The sequence below is a fragment of the Kogia breviceps genome, chromosome 13 (assembly GCF_026419965.1).
Source record: "Kogia breviceps isolate mKogBre1 chromosome 13, mKogBre1 haplotype 1, whole genome shotgun sequence".
Taxonomy (NCBI): domain Eukaryota; kingdom Metazoa; phylum Chordata; class Mammalia; order Artiodactyla; family Physeteridae; genus Kogia; species Kogia breviceps.
This window is the reverse complement of record NC_081322.1, coordinates 8837680-8855909: the sequence shown is the minus strand read 5'-3', so window position 1 is coordinate 8855909 and position 18230 is coordinate 8837680. Positions and strand designations below refer to the sequence as shown.

The 18230-nt window shown below is 44.9% G+C and overlaps 1 protein-coding gene across 4 annotated transcripts in view; it reads left to right on the top strand.

Moving 5' to 3' along the window:
* Nucleotides 1-18230, top strand: part of KCNQ5 (potassium voltage-gated channel subfamily Q member 5) — a 575893-nt gene that overhangs the window by 494348 nt on the left and 63315 nt on the right. Inside the window, exons 8-10 of one of the 4 annotated variants that reach the window (XM_059035947.2) lie at nt 8169-8263; nt 12608-12634; nt 17698-17754. In XM_059035947.2, coding sequence (XP_058891930.1) covers nt 8169-8263; nt 12608-12634; nt 17698-17754 — 179 coding nt within the window. The remainder of the gene's footprint in view (nt 1-8168; nt 8264-12607; nt 12635-17697; nt 17755-18230) is intronic. The other 3 variants (XM_059035948.2, XM_059035949.2, XM_059035950.2) reach the window with 3 other exon arrangements.

Here is an 18230-nt window from a genome sequence, read left to right as displayed (position 1 = left end):
GCCGAATGACAGGGCCATGATGAAAAGGGACGTCACACACGCCGGGGTGCACACAAAATGCCCCAACAGAGAGCCTCCACGCTTTGGAGCTTCTTAACTGCTTATGAGGTGTCCCCGTACTTCTAATGCATTTTTCTCCTTGCTATTTTTATCTTTCAGTTGCTCTTTAACGTATTCACCTTTCAGTTCTGGAAGAATGCTTTCCAGCCTGTGAATGCAGAGCTACTCCCTGGGTGCCTTGCATCCGTTGGGGCAGCAAGCCCTGTCCACACAGGGAACCAGTGGTACACCTTACACGTACTTAGGCTGCCTGCTCTCAGGAGCCTGGCCGTGCTGTTGGCATGCATAAAGTTCAAACTTACTTAAGATCCTCACGAAATTATTTACTAGCTTTTTGTAGTGTATGTTTTCTCAATCAGCATGTACTCGAAGTACAACCACTTCTGTGTACAGATCCTTGATACTTCTGGGTATGAAAGGGGACTGCATCAAAAAGGTCTTAGACCATCGGCCATCCTGTTGGAAAGCGAGCCCTCTGAGGAAGTTCTGAGGGATGGAGCCCTTGTGATGACGCAGAGCTTCCAGCTCTGCTGCCCAAAACAGTTGCCAGGAGCTGCAGGTGGCTGTTTACGTTTAGAAATGCAGTTCCTTGACAATATTCAGAAATTATTTTCTGTTTACAAGAATCTCTAGGATTCCAATAAAATTAGATCTAATTGCCAAAAAAAAAAAAAGAAAAAGAAAAAGAAATGCAGTTCCTGGGAGGCACCAGCCGCGTCTCAGGTGTTCGGTAGCCATACACGGCTACTGGCTACCATACTGCACAAGGCACAGGTACAGCGAGAGTAATAGGAGGCGCTTTCTGATCGATCTCGTCATTATGAACTACCAAACTGTGCAGAAAAAAAGAAAAATTCCCATTGAACTTGAAAACAGATTGCCTTTCCTCCAGGCAGTCTTTGGACCGGAGGCATTTATACCAACAGCCTTTGGCCAACAGCCAGAGCGAGGCAAGGCCTTCCTCTGAGGTCAGCCGTAAAAAGCGAAGAGGCTGATTGCAAAGTTTACTTAAAGATCTAGATTTTTATTTTGTGGAACTGAGTTATGTAATATATATTATGATCAATAATTGAACTTGTACCAAGGTAGGTAACTGTGGAGTGAAATCATTAATTTTTATTTTTTACTTAAAACTCTAACTTATGTGTTGTTCTGAACCAAAAAGAATATTAAATGAAAGGCTTGAGATGTTCAAGAATACCTTTAAATCTAATCATAGTTTCATTAATTACCAATTTAAAAAGTGATTGTTCCTCTGTCCAGATGTGTAATGTATTACACATAAGAATAATGATATAATTATTAAATGTACTCATTGTTTTTCCTTGCTGTAACCCATAGCCAGAAGTCAGGGCTTTAAGCTTTAGATTATAGATTGTAGATGTTTATTTTAAGGATGCTTTAGGTTTAACAACAAGCCGCATCTGCTGAGCCATGCATTTTCTTCCCCAATAAAACTGCCTTGGTTTGCTGATCACACAAAGAATCAAGACCAAGACCAGTCTCGTGTGTTTGGAGCCAGAGCCGCTGTCTTTGTAGAGGACACTGGAGATGCCCAGATTGCTTTGTCGTTCAGTCGGTGAGACAACTAAATTAACCAGCATTTCAGGGTTTCAGGGAAACCCTGGGTTTGAAACCCCAGCAGCTTGCAGTAAACTCAGTTGTGTCAACGTCTTTGTATGACTCAGTTAAATTAAATTTTCCTTTCAAGCGGAGCAGTGTAGGAAAAGAAGGCAGCCCTCAGTCACGTTTTGAATACGTGCCCCAGTGTCACCACTTCTATTAATAATGCCTAAGACTTGTGAAGTGCTTCTATTCACAAGTGTGCGGAGTGTTTCTGCTACATTATGTCACTTGATCCCCAGGACAAACCTAGGGACTTGGCAAGAGGTAGGACTCAGGTCCCCGGTGTCGGAATCTGAATCCCACTCGAAGAAGCCTCATATATACATCACTGAAGCCTGGGGATTAGCATTTCAAGATCCTTCAGAAGTTCTGTGTGAGCGGTTTCCTTCTAGAGAGGTTGGACCAGTTCAGGGTGGAGCCAAGGTGCTTTGTTGGAAACAGAAACAGGGGAATTAAGTACAAGTTTGTGAAATGAATGCTGACAGGTGGGCTTATCTTCCTGAGGGGAGGGAGTAGAAGATGCTGCTCTGGGGAAATTAGTTGGCCCAAAAGAAAAACAAATTATGTATTGAAACTTTGGCTTCCTCTGGTGAAAGAACTGAGCCTTCCAAAGTGAGGCCACTAAAATAAACTCAAGCCACATATACAGAGCTTATACAGCCTTTGTAATGCTTTAAAGAATCATGAATAAGGACAGATTCAGAAAAAAAATTCCTAGATGTGGAAAACATGAGAGCAGAAAAAGAAGAAAACAGAAAAGGAGATAAAACTCTGAAAATCTCCCCAAAAATAGAATAAAAAGAGATGAAAAATAAAACAAAAAACAGTAGGAAAATTGGATGACACTTCCAGGAGATCAAATATTCAGCCAACAGAAGTACCTCAAAAAGAATACAGGGAAACTAAGTGTGGAATTTGATCAAATAAATATTATATTCTGGTTCCCCAAAAATGAAGGGCAGGAGGGGCCACAGTAAAAGGCCCCCCAAGGACCCAGCACTGTGAACAAAAAGCTTCACGCTGAGGACACCCTTGTGAAATACGAGAACTCCTGCAAGAAAGGGGATCCTAAACGCTTTCTGAGCAGAACATACCCAGAGGGTCCAGAATCTGAATTGCATGGATTTCTCATTAGTAACCTTGAAATTAGAAGACAGTGGAACAATACTTTCAAAATTATGGAGGAAAATTATCTCCAATCTAGAATTCTATATTCAGCCAAATTATTCATGGAGTATGGGAGTAACATGAAGACTCTTTCAGATATGCAAAACCTCAAAACTTTACCTACCATTTACCCTTACTCAAGAAGCTAATATCACATCTTCTTTATCGATTCATCTACCGCTGGGCACTTGGGTTGCTTCCGTATCTTGGCTGTTGTGAGTCATGCTGCAGTGGACATGGAGGTGCAGGTACCTTGTTTTCATCTCCTTTGGATATATACCCAGAAGTGGGACTGCTGGATTATATGGCTGTTCTATTTGTAATTTTCTGAGGAGCCTCCATACTGTTTTCCTTTGCAGTATATATACACAATGGAATATTATTCAACCATGAGAAAGAAGGGAATCCTGCTATTTGCAAAACACGGATGGACCTTGTTATTATGCAGAGTGAGAGAACCAGACAGAGACAAATACTGTATGGTCTCACTTATATGTAGAATCTAAAAACTTTTTTTAAGTCAACCTCCTAGAAACAGAAGCAAAAAGTGGTTGCCAGGAGCTGGAAGGTGGGGGAAGTAGGGTAAAAGGGTTCAAACTTTCACTATGAGATGAATATGCCCTGAGGATGTAATGTGAAAAGTGGTGACTATAGTTGAGAACAGTGTTGTATAATTGAAATCTGCTAAGACTGTAGAACTTAAATGTGCTCACACCAAGAATAGATACATGTATATGTATAACTGAATCACTTTGCTGTACACCTGACACTATCACAACATTGTTAATCAACTATACTCCAATATAGCAATGAAGTAAAAAGTCTTTAAAAATGCATTGCAAAAAAACCCCTAAAACAAACAAACAAAATGTTCTCACACCAAAAAACAAACAAGCAAATGAATACGTGAGGTGATGGATGTGTTAATTACCTAGATGGGGGGAACCCTTTCATAATGTGTACATATATTAAATCACCATGATGTAAGCTTAGAAGACCTCACAACCGTATAGGTCAGTTATACCTCAATAAAGCTGAAATGGAAAAGAAAGGAAAAGAAAAAGGAAAACAGGAGAAGCTACTTGGGTAGAATTGATCCTCCAAAACAAGGAGGTGAACCCAGAAAGGAGGGAGACATGGTGTCCCGGGAACGAGAGATCCCACCCAGGAAGGAGTGAGGGGGCCTCTAGGCTGTTGCTGAGGGGCAGTCCAAGGGCCAGAGATGCAGGGCTGGAGCAGAGGGCTGGAGGGAGGTCGGCAAGGAGACTCAGCTTCCGTGATGTATCTGACAAGTGGAACTTTAGAGTCCTGTTGGAGAGGTCAGGAATGTTTTCCTCCTAGGTACATAAAGGCAAATCAAGAAATTAAAATAGGGCAATGCTAGCTCCAAGAAAAACCAAAATAAATTACACGGGAAGAAAAAGGAAGTCAATGGTACATCACGTTGCTGAGCTGGGAACAGTAGTTACGTGGTCAAAGTAATGCAAACACTAAGTAGTGTTAACTAACTAAACACTTAACTGAAAGTTAACTAAAATTAACTAAAAACTGTTGGTAGGATGAGATCAGGGGAAGGTGTGTATATGGCTATGTCACTATCTTCCATGGTAAGAAAATTAAAAACCTCAAAGAAATATGAGAACAGTTCTTAAAAATAATTCTTAAAATTAGAAACAGAAGCTGTAAGAGTTGAAGGGGTTGCCACTAAGGAACAAAAACGAGTGAGAAGGAAAGTGGGGAAAGGGATATTACTGGTTTTCACCCAAACCTTTTCATTCTCCGGCTTCTTAAATTCTATACCTTGAAAAAAATCATTCCATGTTGATTATACCTTTGGATGATCAGCTGGAATTAAGGTTTCCAGAAAGGGTCAAATGTGCCAATAGCTGTAATGCTCCAAACAGTGCAAACTAAATACTCCCTGAAACATAACTGTACTGACATTGTGCTTATAGCTCTAGACCAAAGTGTGAACTTGTTTGGCTACCTTGAGCACCAGGGTTGCATAGTAAATGGTGAATTTGGCTTTCATGTTGCTTTTTGGTGACTTTTCCTTGGGAAGTGTGTGTGCCATGTAAATTAAATCCCCCTGGGCACTTTCTCTTGCCTACCACTGTGTGATTTTAGCTTTAAGTAGAGGAACGTCGGCTCCTTGATCACATGGATGTGGCCTTGGGTTCAGCTTCCAGAAGCTGAGGGAGAGCTGAGGCCAGGACAGAGTGATTAGAGGGTGAGATTAATAGGTGCCCACTCCACTGCCGCTTGACTGCGGACTGGTATCAGCCCCGAGGAAGATGCCTCTGTTCCTAATGAAGGGAGTAAGAGCTTAGCTGTTGCGATCAATTTGATAGAAAAAGAGCAAGAAGCCAGATCTCATTGTTAAGAAAATTTTCAATTTTCTAAGCGTGGCCACTTTTGCCCCCAGCTCTTTATAACTTTGGCAGGTAATGTCTTGGTCCCATTTTTTGTCGTATTGTTGTTTGGGATTTTTTTCCACTGATATCTAATAATGCCCAGGCCTGCTGTGTGCTTCTCACTTCTACGTGAGTCCTGCTTCCACAGTATCCAAGTCCACAAATACCTGATGCCTTCTATTAAAGTTGTTTAATTAAAGCAGCAGCAGCGGGGCTCTGGCCTTCACTACAGAAGAAGCTGCGATAATAAACCCATGTGTCTTTATTGATTACTCTGAATCACTCTGTAGATTGTGAGTGTACAGCACTTGCCAAAACTAACATTTCAAGATGACACAATGACAACTGCTTTGTTCTCTGTAAGATACCAAGGTGCTTAGCATACGTTCTGAGGGATTTGTAGGTTCAACCGACATGAGCCATGTGATGAAGCCTCCAGGCAAGGAAGCTGGCTTCAATTATTTAAACCTTCCTTAATAATATAAAAACCCTCAGGTCCTACCATATATCTTCCTGGTATTTATATCACTTCTTGAACACCTTATTGAAGTGTAAGGTGCGTAGGGAATGCAGCACAGACCCTAGAAAACTGCGCTGCCGTTGTCACCAGCAGCCGGAGAAGGAAGCAGATGGTGGTCAGCACCCCATGCACCCTCGCTCCACCTCTGCCCCCGGGGGAGCTGCCCCGCTGCCCTCTGACTGCAGGGATGGGTTTCCCTGCTTTTGTCCTTTATGGAAGTGGAGCCACACCACAGGGTACTCTTTTCACTCACTCAGCTGTATTCACGTAAAGTTCATCCACACTGTTGGGTGTAGTTGAAGCGGACTGTTCCGGTGTGCTGCTCCACTGTGCTAGCAGCCCACGGCTCACCCGTGTCTGGTCCTGCTGGCGGCTGCTTGAGCATTTCCAACTTCGGTTTATTAAGAGTACTGCTGTTTAGACGCAGAAAACACACCTATTGTTACCAAAGGGGAGAGGTACGGGGGAGGGATAAATTAGGAGTTTGGTATTAACATGTACACACTACTATGTATAAAATAAATAACCAACAAGGACCTACTGTAGAGCACAGGGAACTCTGCTCAATACTCTGTAATGGCCTATAAGGGAAGAGAATCTGAAAAAGAATAGATATATGTATATGTATAACAGAATCACTTTGCTGGACACCTGAAACTAACACAACATTGTAAATCAACTATACTCCAATATTTAAAAAAAAAAAAAAAGGGGGGGGTAGTGCTGTGTAGACTCACAGATGGAGAGAAAAACTTAGTGGTTACCAGTGGGGAGAGGGAGGGGCAAGATAGGGGGAGGGGATTAAGAGGTGCAAACTATTATGTATAAAATAAATAAGCTACAAAAATATATTGTACAACATGGGGATTACAGCCAAAATTTTATAACTATAAATGGAGTATAACCTTTAAAAATTGTGAATCACTTTATTGTATACCTGTAACTTATATTGTACACCAACTATACTTCAATAAGTAAACAAATAAGAAAATTCATATTAAGATTTTTTAAAAAAGAGTAGTGCTGTTTTGAACATTATAGTACACATCTTTTGATGAGCTTATGTGAGCATATTTGTTGAGTATACATGCAGGAGTGTGTAGCTGTATCGTAGGGTATATATACTTCAGCTTTAATAGATACAGCCAGAGTTTTCCAAATTAGTTATGTCAATTTTTAGCTCTTTTTTCTGCACACATGTATTCAATGATATTGTCAGGAAAAGGAATATTATTAGGTCACTGTTTTCTTCATTGTAGGTTTCAAAATCATGAATGATGGTAAGACAGCAGGGGCATGACCCGTTTATATGAATTAGTCACACAAAATAGAATGTTTTGATTTATGAATTATAATAAAAATGTTCCTCTCAGGAGAGTGGCGTAAACACTTGGTCACTAGAGATGTTTGCAGACCTGTTGCAAAGGAAGAGATTCACCAAAATCTCTATGGAAAGTACGTTCAGGCAACCTCTGAAATGGACAGTTCAGAGGGAAGCTGTTCCAACAGCGGGGTTCCCAGCAGTCAGCAAAGGGCCGCGGAGGGATCCTGAGACCAAGAGCCAGGCAACCTGAGGTGATGTCTCACCTCTGACAGCCTTGTGTTAACCTCTTAATTTACCTGAGCCTTTATTTTCTCTTCTACAAAGTAAGGGTCATAAGGGTCTTAATCCACACTCTGTGGGGATTACATGAAAATACTTTGTATTATATATATATCAGGTATAATTATATGAAGTACACAGAGCTTGTGTTTCACATCAAAGAGCTATAAATGTGTTCTTAGACCCCAGCATTAAATCCTTAACGTGCTTTCCGATCATATTCCTGAGAATACGTTTCCCCACCTTGTTTTAGGCCTGCCTCTGATCTCCATCTTCACGGTTAGCCTTAGAAGTACCAGATGGTTCAACCTCAGGGGATTTCACTACATCATTAACCTGCCCTGGTGGTCGTCAGTTTACTAGTTAATTTACCAGTAAGTTGCCTTATGGATGTCCGGGGTCCTTTGCCTCTATCTTACAAGTGGTGATTAAGAGCGCACAGTGGCCCCCAGGATGCACAGTCCGTCACCCGCGGGTAGCTCACCTCCTGCGTCTCTCCCTAACCAATCCCCAGACTCCTCCGTGTTAGGCTTTGTGGTACTTCTGCTTCTGACGTGAGTTACTCTGAAAAGCAATCCTATGGAGGTGGCGGAGTATATTTCACAGCCAGGAGAAAACACCCAAAAGCCTCTTCACCCTTCGGACGTTCGTCAGGGCTGAACATGGCAAGGAAAAGATGCTTAATCTGTGTTAGTTTACTAATCTCCCTTTTCATTGCATTCTCTCTCCTCCTCTCTTTTGTTTTTCTTTCTTATGTCCCCGCGTATGCCACGTGCAGTGCGTTTGGCGTAGTTATGCAGCCGACGAGAAATCTGTCTCCGTTGCAACCTGGAAGCCGCACCTGAAGGCCTTGCACACCTGCAGCCCCACCAAGTAGGTGTCAGTGCGACAGTCGGGGCTGTAGTCGTGTTTCCTTAAGTTTGTAAAGCAAACCACACACGCACACACACACACACACAAACGCACACACGCACAGGTGTCGATTCGGGGCTTGTCTTACTCTCTGTTGCTCTTTGAAAGATTCAAAGCTGTTTGGTAACAACTCGGGTACAAAACTAAATGGATTCTGTATCATTCCTCACCATCCACAGACTGGGTTTAAATATGAAAAGAATCTAAACTCTATAGAGATTTATTTTTACGATTTCATGCTTATTTTCTAATATCTCATTTCGTAAAGCCCACCAGAATTCCTAAGGTAAGTGCCTTGGTTCTTGAAAAACAATGACTGTTTAAAACTTCCCCCATCCCATGACCCCAGGCGGGGCTGCTTGGGGAGCATCACGTCTGCACATTTAAGTCCCTTAAGGTCATTTCTCCTCGGGATCCCCTTACAGGATGGGCCCTGAGCTTTCACTTGCAGATCAAGCCAACGTCAGCAGCGAAAGAAGAGAAGAGCTGGAGTACAGTGAGGTGATAGGACCACTCAGAGCACAACTTGGAATTAACATTCAAAATTTTAAAGAGATGTTACTTCCATTCACATTTCATTGGCTGAAGCAGGTCACCCAGCCGTGCTTCAGCTGGGGGGATGTGGGGGGACTGGGAGGGAGGTGCAGCCCCCCTGTGCCTAGAGAGGAGGGGCCTGGAAAGGTCATGCACAGGCTGACGATTGCCGCAGCATCTTTAATTCCCAAACGATCCTTAGTCCCAGAAGCCTGGACTCCAGTCCAGCTCGCAGACTAAACCATAATCACCATTTAATGAAAGAAATCCTCGGTGACACAAGAAAAGCAAGTAAGCCAGGGACGGCCCCCCGTGAGTCATCTGCTGGAGTAGCAGTCGGTCCCCCGGGCTGTGCAGAGTTCTCGGGCAGCTCAGCTGACTTCGTGCCTTTGGGCACCTGCTGTTTCCTTTCAGAGCCCATCAAGGCCTTAGTCCCAGTGGCTTCACGGCATTGGAGGCAGCTGACTAGTGTGACTCAGAGAAACCTCTTCTTACCAAAGTGCAGGAGAACCAGCCGGGGAGGCCCTCACGGCCGGTTCTCCAGAGCCGCCGCCTCCAAGGAGGTCTGCGGGGCCATTGTGAACTCACGGGGTCTGTCATTTTGCTTCCCTGCCGGGCCCTGGGCCTTGGCTTCCCATCCACAAGGCAAAGGGCCAGAGCTGGCGAAGGTCACCTCTGACCCTATGGGGACACACCTCCTAGAGGTCAGGGTCAAACCTGCGCCGGCACCTTCGACACAGATTCGTTGACCCCAGGGTGTTAGAGCGGGTGCGGCATAGTGTACATATGGATGAGAAGTCGCTTTGCATTTAGATCTTAAAATGTAGTGAAATTCCCTTTTTGAGAATTAGACTCTATCTAAGGTGTAGTATTTTAAAACAAAAAGGGAATATAACTCTTGTGCCATCTGTTCCTTGAGGGTATGAATCAAAAACGGGAACTGTATGGAAATTGTACGTCTTGTCTTTATGAAGGTTGCTAGGTAATGTGTAAAAAGGCTAGTGGGGAAAAAAAAGAAAGAAAGAAAGTTCCCAAGTGACAGGAGAGCGTGGGCTATTATTTTATTATATGTGATTATTTGGCTTCCCACTTCGTGCGGTTTTTGGATTAAAAGTCATCCTGCAGCCTGGAAAAACTATTCAATAATGAGTCAGATTCTCCCAGTGCATAAGCTATTATTCTACTCCCATCATTCTCTCTTTTTTCTGTTGTTTTCCCCGTTTCTAGTGGGGACGGGGGTGGAGGAGCGTGTATGCGGACACCTGCCTCCATCCTGTCCCACTGTAGCCACCAGGCCTCAGCCCCACTCTCTTCTCCCTGCACCCTCCTTAGCCTCTGGGTCTCGGCCTTGTTTACTGAGGAACAGGGCTGTTTGCCCAGAAGGACAAGCAGGTCCCCGCACCTCTCCCTTCAGCCATAGTTTACTGTTCCAAACTGCAGTGATTCTTAATCTTTGTTGTTCTTTGTTAAACCATTAAGAACATGGTGGTAATTATGGACTCTTTCCCAAGAAAGATATTCAACGCATAAAAAACGAAAACTCTGCCTACAAATTATAATGTATTCACAAACTCTCTGAAGCCAAGTTCAGAACCTTTGCTCTGGAAGCAATCCCGCTTTAATCAAATGCGTAGGTTTGTGAGGAGAATAATTTACAGTGACTTAGAGGGTTCGTTTTACATTTATAACTAACTGGCTTAGCGAGTGCAGGGTGATACAGTAAGAGATAGACCAAAACTTCTTCCTTACATCGTGTATTTCCTGTACCGTTCGGGGTTGAAGAACTTCTGAATGGGAAGGTCGTTCGCTCGTCTGTGCGTTCGTGCAGTCAGTGCCCATCGAGCACAGTCAGCGAGGAAGACTTTCCCTCTGCTCTGCTGGGTTCTTCTGTCTGGTCTGAGGATTGAACTGACATGAGACAGATTAACAGGAGAAAAATCAAACGAGTTAAACAACATGTACACGCAGGAGAGACCCAGGAAAACTGAGTAATCCCCCCAAATGGTCGAAACCCTCTCGTTAAACACCATCTTCAGCTAAAGACAAAGGAGGAGGTTGCGGGTGCTCGTTTGGGTCTCAGAGGGGAGAAGGGCAGTTCACACGGGGATGGGGAAGCGGGTGTTTCCTGGGCCAGAAGAGACAAGAGACAGAGTCCCTCCGATGGAGACACTGTCACCTCCAGGCCCTGCTGAGTCCCCACCGCGCCTGGCCCGTATTCCTTACAGACCTCTCTGGTGACAGCTCTATTCAGGGGGAACAGGCACTTTATCTCAGTTCTTTTAGGCAGTTAAGGGAGAGAGAAGAAAAACTTCCTGAGACTTCTGTCTGTTAAAAATAATCAGCCTGAATTTATCCTCATGCCAGAGAGACACACGTTGGGGTGCCAGGTTTTGGGGGTACCACGTTCTGCTCCCCTGCAGCACCGACGGTGCGCACAGCACTGTTCCAGGCCCAGGGAATGCAGCAGTGGAGGAGAAACACCAGCGGACCCCAGGCCTCCGGGAGTGTACGTTCAAGAGATACTAGGGAGAGACAGTAAAAATAAATCAGCAAAATATGTAATAGAATAGATGATGGTAAGTGCTAAAGGGAAAAGTAAAGTAGGGAAGGGATTGGGGGAGCGTTCGGGGCTGCGATTTTAAACAGCTGGTTAGGGAAGAGATTGTATTACCAAAGGCAGCAGCAGCATCGAGGACGTTACCAGTAAAACCACCAACCCATGCTCCCGTCCCCCCATTTTAGAGATACGGGGGCACGCGCTGAGTCGACACGCTCATCCCAGGGAGCGGGGTGCTGTGACAGCCGTGCGGGGTGGGGGAGGCCATGCTGCTCAGACCTGCTGGACACTCTCCCTCCTGGTCCAGTTCGTCTCTCACGTGCACTTTGGAGGTCTCAGCAGTTGCTATTTCCAAGTTTTGTTTTAACAGCAGAAGGATTTAGAGAAGGAACTCACTTCTTGATTTTCATCTCAAAGGGAGTGAAGGCTATGCAGGGGTGAAGCACAGGTAAATGTGCTATTCTGGGAAATGAGTTAGATCGTTTATGAAGCTTCAGGGAGTCATCAAGCTCCTAGGCTGCCACGTGGTACCTTAGGGTTAGAATTCAGAGATTACCGGCTCCAGCACCTTCAGTTTATTCATAAGAGCACCGAGACCCACAAGAAAGCAAGACTCCTGCCCAAGGACACAGCGCATTTGCCAAGAGCAGGGACCCCATGCCATGTTGCGTAGACCCGGACGTGCTAAAGGGGCTTATTAGACAGACCACCCAACACTGAGCTAGGTTGTCTGTGTGCCTGATGTCCTGCAAGGGCATTCATACTTCGTACAGCACAAAAACAAAATCTGCCCCAACAAGTGACGGAGACACAAGGCCACGGTCACAGGTGAACTAACCCAGATTGAGTCCCCCTGAACCACAGGGGCTCCAGCTTCAGCACAACCCGCACCGCCCTTCTGACGGTCTCTGCTGATGCTGGTTAGACCAGAACCGCTTTGCCTAAACCATGGGTAACGTAGGCTGATGAAGAGTCTATAGTTTTTGGTCACGTGTGGGCAGTATTGGTGCTGTGCTATCTCGGGTCTGTACCACCAAGGATATATGTCAAAAAGTTGGGTACGTTTGTGATACAGTGTCTCGCTTGTATGGCTCTTGCTCGAAAAGGATTAATTAAGGTACTTCATTCCCCAGTCTCCAATTTGGTCATTATCAAGCGCTATAAATGTATTCACCATTTATCGTCATTTTTCTTCTGTCTGCACGCACCTGGAGGAAAGAACAAGGGGAAGCATCAAGCAGGTTTGTGATTTCTGTTCTGCTTCATCTTTGTTGATAAATCTGACGCCTAACGTGTTTTAAGTGCGTATCGTGTGAGTAAAATCAGTCAACAAGTACAAGATGGTTAAAAGGGACTTTTCACAAGATTGCCTGCAAAGGTTGCTGTTTTATTGATTTTTCCCCCCCTTGGGAGCATAAGTGTCTTTCCCTAACTCACTCACTGCTTTTTACAATCTGCAGGGCATGGGATGTTTGGGGTGAAAATAATAATTATGGTCTTTGGTTGTTCCTTGCTCCTGTTTTCTCAGACAGAAGTCTTACCCAAGTATTCAAATCCCATGAAGCAGGATAAGGTATACTCCCCTTCACCAGGGCCCTTCTTTTAAAGTGAGAAACTGTATGGTTTGGGGAGGGGGTAGGAGTGAGGGACAAAATGAACAGTGTCCAGGAGGTAAGAACACTCTCTGTGCAACATCTCCCGCTCATTCAGAGCTGAGGTCTACTCCGGTGACCTGATCCAAACGAATAGTCCGCCTTCCTTTAGGGAGAAGATGGTCCTCCTGGACACTTCACCAGATCAGCTATGCTGTATGGTCATTCTTTCGTGCCTTAGAAGGAAATGCTGTATCGGACTGAAGAGCGGAAAACTAGACCCAGAGGGAAAAGGAGCTGAAAGAGAACATTTTAATCTGGGCTCCTGAGTGCCAGGGAAGGTCTGGGTTTGGGAGCAGAGCCCTGGAGGACAGAGCAGGCGGGTCCCAGCACAGGTGGGGTAAGGCGGGACAGAGGTAGAGCCAGCAGGGAGTCCCAGGCACCTGGAATTCCTCTCCACAAGGGACACAAGGCTTTTCCTGTCATTGCCACCCGTTCTAGTAATGAGGAAACACAGGCAACCCCTGCCCAGGGCTGGTCAGGGGTTGTTCCTTTAGCTCGGTACTGATATACTAATGACACATTTATTCATGTCCTGAAATCAGTTTTGAGGGTTCTCTTGAGGTGATGAGTCTCTGGGTCATCCATTTCTGCACTATCTCGGTTAACACTTAAAACGCTTATGAACCGAAACATAAACGCATTTGTTGACGATGGGAGGCAGGCATGGTCGGCCGCAGCCACTCCTCCAGGGTAGGGAAGCCTACACAGGGGGTGGTGCTAGAGACCCTCCTCTTATGTGGCAGATAGCAGAAGGCATGGGCTATTATTCCTGGGTGGTATTTCCAGAAAGTTGTAATAGCTTGAAGAGTTGCTCTTCTCCATTTTAGAGATATTTGCGCCCAAAGAGAGGTTCTGGGCATTAGAGCCTGGAAGAGGCAGGCGGAATAGCCCTGACTCTCTGGTATTCCTCTGTGTAGCCTCCATGCAAACCCCGCCCTCCTTCTGTGTGCAAACTACTCAAAAAAGTTAAACAAAATAAATTATAGCCATTAGAAGCTGTTTTAGTCTCTTTGGGGACATTGAAGTTTTCCTTGTCTTGGGAGCTATCCCTTTACAGATTATCTCAAAGAGGAACCTATCAATTTACAGTTAATGTTAAAAAAAAAAAAAAAAGAGGAACTATCTTCAAGTCCTAAGGGCAGAGACCTTCTTTGGCAGGGACTCCGCAGCTACCTGAGAATCAGGTCAGCTGTCTCGGTTTCATCCTCCAAAGGGGACATTTGCAAATCATGTGGAGGTGTTTGCTTCAGCAGAGCCTCCGTGGCAGCGCTGAGCGAGGGCCCACCTCGGGCTGACAGCGGTGCTGCACTTCTTCCAACGTCAGCAAAGCAGCACAGGCAGAACCCAGGTGGTCTAGCCACCGCCCCTCGGTCCAAACACGAACCGAAACGACTACATCCAAATGTTTTACATGTCGTGATGTTAAAACCTATACTGCGTGCTTGGGACTGAGGCTGTCAAAGATCACTCCCCTGTAGGCAGGTATACGTGGAATATACATGGAATACACACGGAACCACTGAGCTGCACTGTTGACTCAGAGAATCACACACAGATTTCTGGCTTCTCTGTGGTCATTGGTCATTTGGCGAAAATCACCACGAACACACCGTGTGTTTGTGCGTGGCACGCCTGCCTTACTTCACGCTTCACCCACACACACTCGGGTCTGCCTTCCGGTTACACATCACGTCACCGAGTGTGAAGCGATGACAGGGCATATGCTCAATAAATACCCCTTGGATGGAGTAATAAAATGCCCCTGACCTCCAGTACTTTATGCGAAGAGAGATAAAACACCAACAAAAGAGGTAAAGAGGAGGAATATAAAAAGAAAATGAAAAAAACGTGTCAATAATCTGAAGGAAATAAGCTGCAGCCCCGCTTGAATATTACCTTCTCTTCCCCCTGCTGTGGCCCTGAAATGAACAAGACTGCCTAATGGATGCAGTATATTGTAACAACAATAACAACATCTCAGAAAATAACAAAGTTGCCCTCACTCCAGCGAATCCGCTCAAAGGAAATGCATCCTAATGAGAATTCCTCCTCGGAAGAAGCAGCTCTGTGTCCAGAATATTGCCGGTGGGCGCTGGACCCAAGTTCAGACGGACTGACCAGCCAGTCCAAGTGCAGAGCCTTTACTGCTTAGGCCAAGGCTGTATTGATGTGATTCAGATAGACCAGCGTAGATGCGCTGCAGCCAACTCTGTTATCCTCCAGAGCCTGGAATACTTCCTCCGGGGCGGGGGGCGGGTTTCTCTGTTCTGAGAGCTGGGAGGGACCCAGATGTAGAAGAGTCTAATACAGCAGCCAGTGCCCGACACTGGCGCCCTCCAACTGAGGGGCCAGGACTGTAGATCAGGCCTCTCTCTGCAGGATGGAGTGGTCACCACACATGCTCACGTACACCCCTGGGGAACTGGGTTCCCTGCTTCGGGACATTCTTGTTCGATTTTGTCTTTCTACACTGAGGTTAGGATATGTTTTCTAAAAATTCATGTACAGCATCTTGGGCTAAGGAAAGACACCCAGCCCCAACATGGTTACATGTTGTTTGTGACACATCCAAATTTTTTCTTTAAAGATACAACTCGTCAGGGAATTCCCTGGCAGTCCAGTGGTTAGGACTTCCACTGCAGGGGCATGGGTTCAATCCCTGGTCATGGAGCTAAGATCCCAAATGGCACACAGTGCGGCCAAAAATGAAAAAAGAAAAAAAAAAATACAACTCGTCAGTCTCCAAAAGAGCTTTTTCATCTAGCTCAGCTGAACAGGAGTGAACATCGGTACAGGGTCAGGTGTGAATCCCTGTTCATCTCAGCTGAGCCTGCTTTGTTCCTCAGCTGAAGCCATAAACCCAGCTTCTTGGGCATCATTTCATCATTCACTTGTTTCCCTCTCTCTTCCCACTAAAACAGTTCTAATCTCATATGTGGTGGTAAATGGTGTCTATTGATTTTATTTTAATTAATCATCCCATTAAGTAATTTTTCCAACTCATTTTTTAAGCGAGACGGTTCTCTGTGTGGGTATAAATTGTCACTTTCTGAGAAGAGAATCTACCTGTAAACCCATCTAGCTGGATTCAGCTGGTATCCTCACCTTTTTCTCTTCCTCCTTGACAAGGTTGGTTAGGTTGTTAGTCATCACGATGGTACAAGAAAGCTTTTACTTCTTCCTACCTGTTAAGCTTTTATTGCTACAGGTACAGATCATGCATCAGAGATTTGGGGATTACCTGTAAATCTCATTGACTCTGCTTTACTCTGTCTCCTTAATCAACACTTGGTGGCTGTATGCCTGCTTTGTAGTTAAACTGCCTTCACGTTCTTTATGAGGCATTAAGAGACCCCTGCTGGACTTCCTGGTAGTCTCTCTGAAGTTGCTTTAACAGGTACTTGTGAGACTGTTATAAAGATGGTGTCTTAAAAGTTACAGCATAGGTGATACTCTTTTATTACGTTTCATCCAGTGCTGTGATCCACCAGGTGCTTTGCGGGAACTGCTCCCGCGTGCTTGACTTGTTCGGTTCTGAGAAGTGTGACTCTTGGGAGAGAATCTAGAACACTGATAGAAAACATTGTGCACTCATATTTCTTCTGCATTTATTTTCCACTGTTTACATTTTCTTTCTTCTGTGTACAGTGAATGATCTACATGTGTTGTTAAACTAAACTCAGTAAGACAAGACCCTTTTTCTTTTTTCAGTGTAGTCAACTTATATCCTTATTGGCAAAAGGCTAGGTTGTTTCAAAAACATTTTTTGAAAATGGTCTCGGGCTTCCCTGGTGGCGCAGTGGTTGAGCGTCCGCCTGCCGATGCAGGGGACGCGGGTTCGTGCCCCGGTCCGGGAAGATCCCACGTGCCGCGGAGCGGCTGGGCCCGTGAGCCATGGCCGCTGAGCCTGTGCGTCCGGAGCCTGCGCTCCGCAACGGGAGAGGCCACAACAGTGAGAGGCCCGCGTACTGCAAAAAAATAAATAAATAAATAAATAAATAAAAATAAGATGATCTCTCCTTCTGTTCACCTTTATTGATAGAGGGAAAGGATTTAGTCTTTTAAAAACACGTAGTAAGACTTAATACAAGAAAAATGCTTTTTTTCTTCTATTCAACCTAGAATATTTTTTTCTGTCTTTCGGCACATGCGTTCTATCTTACAACTGGTTATGTATATTAACTACAACTGCAGGCTTCATACAAATCAAGAATTTTTTTAATTTCAAAGCAATTAACGTTATTTATTTCATTGATTCCTATAAGTATTTATCTTTAAAAGTTCTGGAATATTTTACTCCTCCATCATTTATACTATGTTGCATTGTTATTTATTACAAAGGTTGCTATATACTAAAATATTTATATTCTTATTTTTGTGTGAAACAGATGCTAAGACATAGACTACCATCGTTTGGAATGCCTATGTCCAATCTAATTATTTCTACTTAACCATTAAGAGCAGTGGATCTGTTTCGAGCAGCACAATTAAATTACACAGTTTGTCCTTAGTGTTTAACTAGTCCTTGTACTAACATATGAAAAACAATGAAGCCAAATGGCTTTGTTTTTCAAGAAAGACCACAAACCCCTGAGCACTTTCCTGGTGGTGACCACCTAGTAACTGCTGCTGTGTCTCCTCACTCCTAGTAAGGTCTGTAGTCATAAGCAGAAGCTCTTCAGAATACACACCTCATGGAAGCAGAGGTACCAGCATCCCGGCTACTGACATGAGATCTGAGAATGCCAACTAACCTCAGGTGCATGACCAGGTTACTCCGCCACCCTACTGAGCCCAGCTCAGACTCACTCTTCTAAGGGCTCTCGAATGAGGTTTCCCACCCGCTCGTAATTCCCCTGCTGCCTGCTGCCTGCTTGGACCCTCTCTGCCCTGGGGACAAACAGGCAGGTCCGCGCAGCGCCCCCTGGTGGTGGGACGGTGCTGAGCTGTGCACGCACTGGGTTTTCCTGGTTCCATAGCCATATTGTGCCAGAGGCGAGAATTTGTAGGATGCCAGTCCTGTGAAGGGCTAAAGCCCTAATTAAGCGTACCAGTAACTCCAGGGTTCTGAGTCCGAGAGGATTCCCATGGGGATGCCGTGGTGCCACCCAGTCCCTGGCAGGGATCATCCAGTGGCCGGCTGCTTCTCGGCCATTTGAACTTGACAGGGGGCTGTACACCA